The 2,927-nt window shown below is 51.5% G+C and overlaps 1 protein-coding gene across 1 annotated transcript in view; it reads left to right on the top strand.

Annotated features, from left to right (window-relative positions):
- The window catches only part of SETD2 (SET domain containing 2), a 57,210-nt gene that overhangs the window by 46,339 nt on the left and 7,944 nt on the right, over positions 1–2,927 (top strand). Inside the window, 1 exon segment of the mRNA XM_009996798.1 lies at positions 1,408–1,519. Coding sequence (XP_009995100.1) covers positions 1,408–1,519 — 112 coding nt within the window.

The following is a 2,927-nucleotide window of genomic DNA, read 5'->3' as shown; positions in this document are numbered from 1 at the left end:
AGCTCCATGTCCTTCCTGTGTTGGGGACTCCAGAGCTGTTCCCAGCCCTGCAGGGGGGTCTCAGCAGAGCAGAGGGGACAATCCTCTCCCTGGCCCTGCTGGTCATCCTATCTTTGATGCTTTGTTCATCCACTTCCCAATTTTGATACCTCATTCTGCTCAGCTATCAAATTAATTCCAGTCCCAGGTCGGGACATTCAGCAGAGAAGATCATGGTAACCATGGAACTCATGGAAATAAGACTTTGATGCTTCTCCCCAACATGTCCTGAAATGTAAAATGTGGGATAGGGTCTCTGGTACAGGTCAGAAACGTCCAGAAGCTCCAACCAGTGTCTTCTTCTGACCTAGACTTGGAGGATTTCTGCCCTTTGAGCAGAAATGCACACGCTGGGGCCTCGCTCGCAGCCCAGAGATGGAAAATGGTTCCCACATTAGGTCACCTCCAAACCTAAGGAGCTCTGGAGATCTGTCCTCTTTGCATCCCTTTTCTTTAGTCTGTTTGTGAGTCCTCTCAGGAGCTCTGGAGATCTGTCCTCTTTGCATCCTCTGTTTGTGAGTCCTCTAACCTGATGGGGAGTCCTTTACTCACCCAAGTCCTGCAAAGACAGAGGTCTGTCCTGCTGAGCCCCATTTCTCCTGGTTGTGTTCCTCCCCTGGGCCATGGATTTCCTCCCCAGCACCATCCAGGATTTGCTCTCTTCCCACCTTGAGATCCAGAACAGTTCTCCCCATCCTTTTCTGCTTTGAGCATGGTGGAGCTCCTCCCCAGGTGTTGGCCTGACAAGTCCAAGCACACTCTGGTGACTTCTTCCATGTCAGCTGAGATGTTTCTCCTGAAACTGCTTCCCATGAGCCAAGGAGAGCTCCCAGCCCCACCTTTAGCCTCTTGTACCTTATGGATGACCTTTGAGGCACCCACCATCCATCCTTGCAAGCTCCTGCTCATTCTTGTGTCTTTTCTGAACACCTTTGGTCAACATCCTTTCCATCATGTGGCTGGAGGCTTGGCTTGAGGTGCCAAGGGCTGGGCCTTGCTCTGCAGGAAGAAGACCCTTCCCCAAGGTCTCTGCTGTGATGTTTCCCATCTTTCCACGTCAGAATCACCCACCTTTATTTCATATTTGTGATGAACTTCCTTTCATCCCACCTTGAGCTTCACCAGTGATAGAAAATCATGATCATTCCCTTTTTAAAGTTCTTCTTGGATTTAACCTTCTCCAGCTGGGAAGCCTTCTCCATCTTAGCAGCCCAGTAGACTCCTCAGAAGTAGCAAGGTAGGGCTGTGCTTTATGCCCAGGGTAAGAGTTTTGATGACTGTTGGAAACCAGGTGTCCCAGGGGATGGGACAAACAATGAGCTGGTTACTTCTAAGAGGGTGATGGCCTGTCTGTCTGTCTTCTTCCAGGCAAACCCAGTGGGACCCTCCTACCTGGGACAGCCCAGGAGATGATGCCAGCCTTGAACACGAAGCTGAGATGGACCTGGGGACCCCAACGTATGATGAAAACCCCATGAAGGTAAGTGCAGGGGTCAGCCAGGGAGCCTTGGTGTTAAAATCTGTTGTACAGACCGTGGGGATCATCCTGTGGAACAAGAGCAGCAGATGCTGGGGCTGTCCTTGAGGTCTGTATGGTCTTGGGGGGGACAGTGGAGGGACAGAAGTGGTGCTCTTGCTTCCTGGGTGCAGACCCTAGTGCTCCTTCACTCAAAAAAAGGGATATGGAGGGGGATAATCACAGTGGTTGGGGTGGGAAGGGACCTCTGAAGTTCATCTAGTCCAACCCCCTGCTAGAGTAGTATCACCTGCAGCAGGTCCCACAGGAACATGTCTAGATGGGCTTGGAATGTCTCCAGAGATGGAGGCTCCACAACCTCCCTGGGCATAAGTCTGAATTAGGACAAAGTAATGAAGCAGGAGCAGAAGCAGAAGCAGAGGAGCTGGGAGCTCTGTGGCTTCCACCACCTTTCTGCCATGGTTTTCTTGTGGGTTCTGCAGCACCTCTATTGCTCTAGCTCTCCAAGGTAGGATAGAGAGGATGGAGCTCTCTCCAAACAGGGCTTGATTTCCACTTACATCCTTCTGAAGCCACATCCACCCCAGTGCTTGGCAGGAGGGGACTTGGCTGAGCCTCCTTGGAGGACACATCTGCCTTGGCGTGGGTGTCCAGCCCTTCCAAAGCAGGAAGGGCAGAGCCTGAGCAGCTGTTCCTGTAGGAACCTCACCCTAAATACCTTCTGAGTCCCAAAAAAGAAGAGAGGGACCATGGGGAGAAGTGTTTGTTGGGTTCTACCTCTTAGGGGAGTGATTCTCTGGATGCTTCAGTGATACCCACAGAGCCAGGGCTGTAGACACCAAAGGCATGACCCATCCTACTAGGACATCTCCCTCTCTGCTGCCATCACCTTTCCCACGTGCCACCAGGGTCCCAAGGGCTAACCTCACTCAGCAAGACCATGAAAATCTGAGCTCCTGCAGCTTTAGCAACTCTCCAGGTGACTCAGGGTGAAAGAACAACAGGTGCTCCTAATTTATCTTACTTTCTACAGCCCTTTTGATGGGAAGAGTTTCCCATGTGCTCTTCTCAGGTCTATCCCAGTTTATCTTCACCTGCCTGGTCCTTCTGGGTTGGGTTGCAGGTTACTGTTGAGGGATATTGGTTTGCCAAGGAGGACATGAGGAGCTGTTTATCACACAGCTTCATTTTGGGCTTCAAGGAGAGGCTTTGTTAACCTGGAATAGCAACAAACTGTCCCCGTGGTGGGATTGAGCTGTGTGAGTGAAAGTTGGATGGGTTGGAGCAGCCTGGACATCCTGGGGGAACATTCCTGTGAGGAGAACAAGGTGGTGAGAAGAAGGTTGGGGTTTTCTGAGCCAGAAGATCACGTTGTGCTGGGGCTTTGCAGCTTGGGCATCTTTTTCCTGCT

This window comes from Chaetura pelagica, unplaced genomic scaffold (genome assembly GCF_000747805.2).
Source record: "Chaetura pelagica isolate M959 unplaced genomic scaffold, ChaPel_1.0 scaffold284, whole genome shotgun sequence".
In the NCBI taxonomy this organism is placed as follows: Eukaryota; Metazoa; Chordata; class Aves; order Apodiformes; family Apodidae; genus Chaetura; species Chaetura pelagica.
The sequence above is the reverse complement of the archived record's forward strand: the minus strand, read 5'-3'. Positions and strand labels throughout refer to the sequence as shown.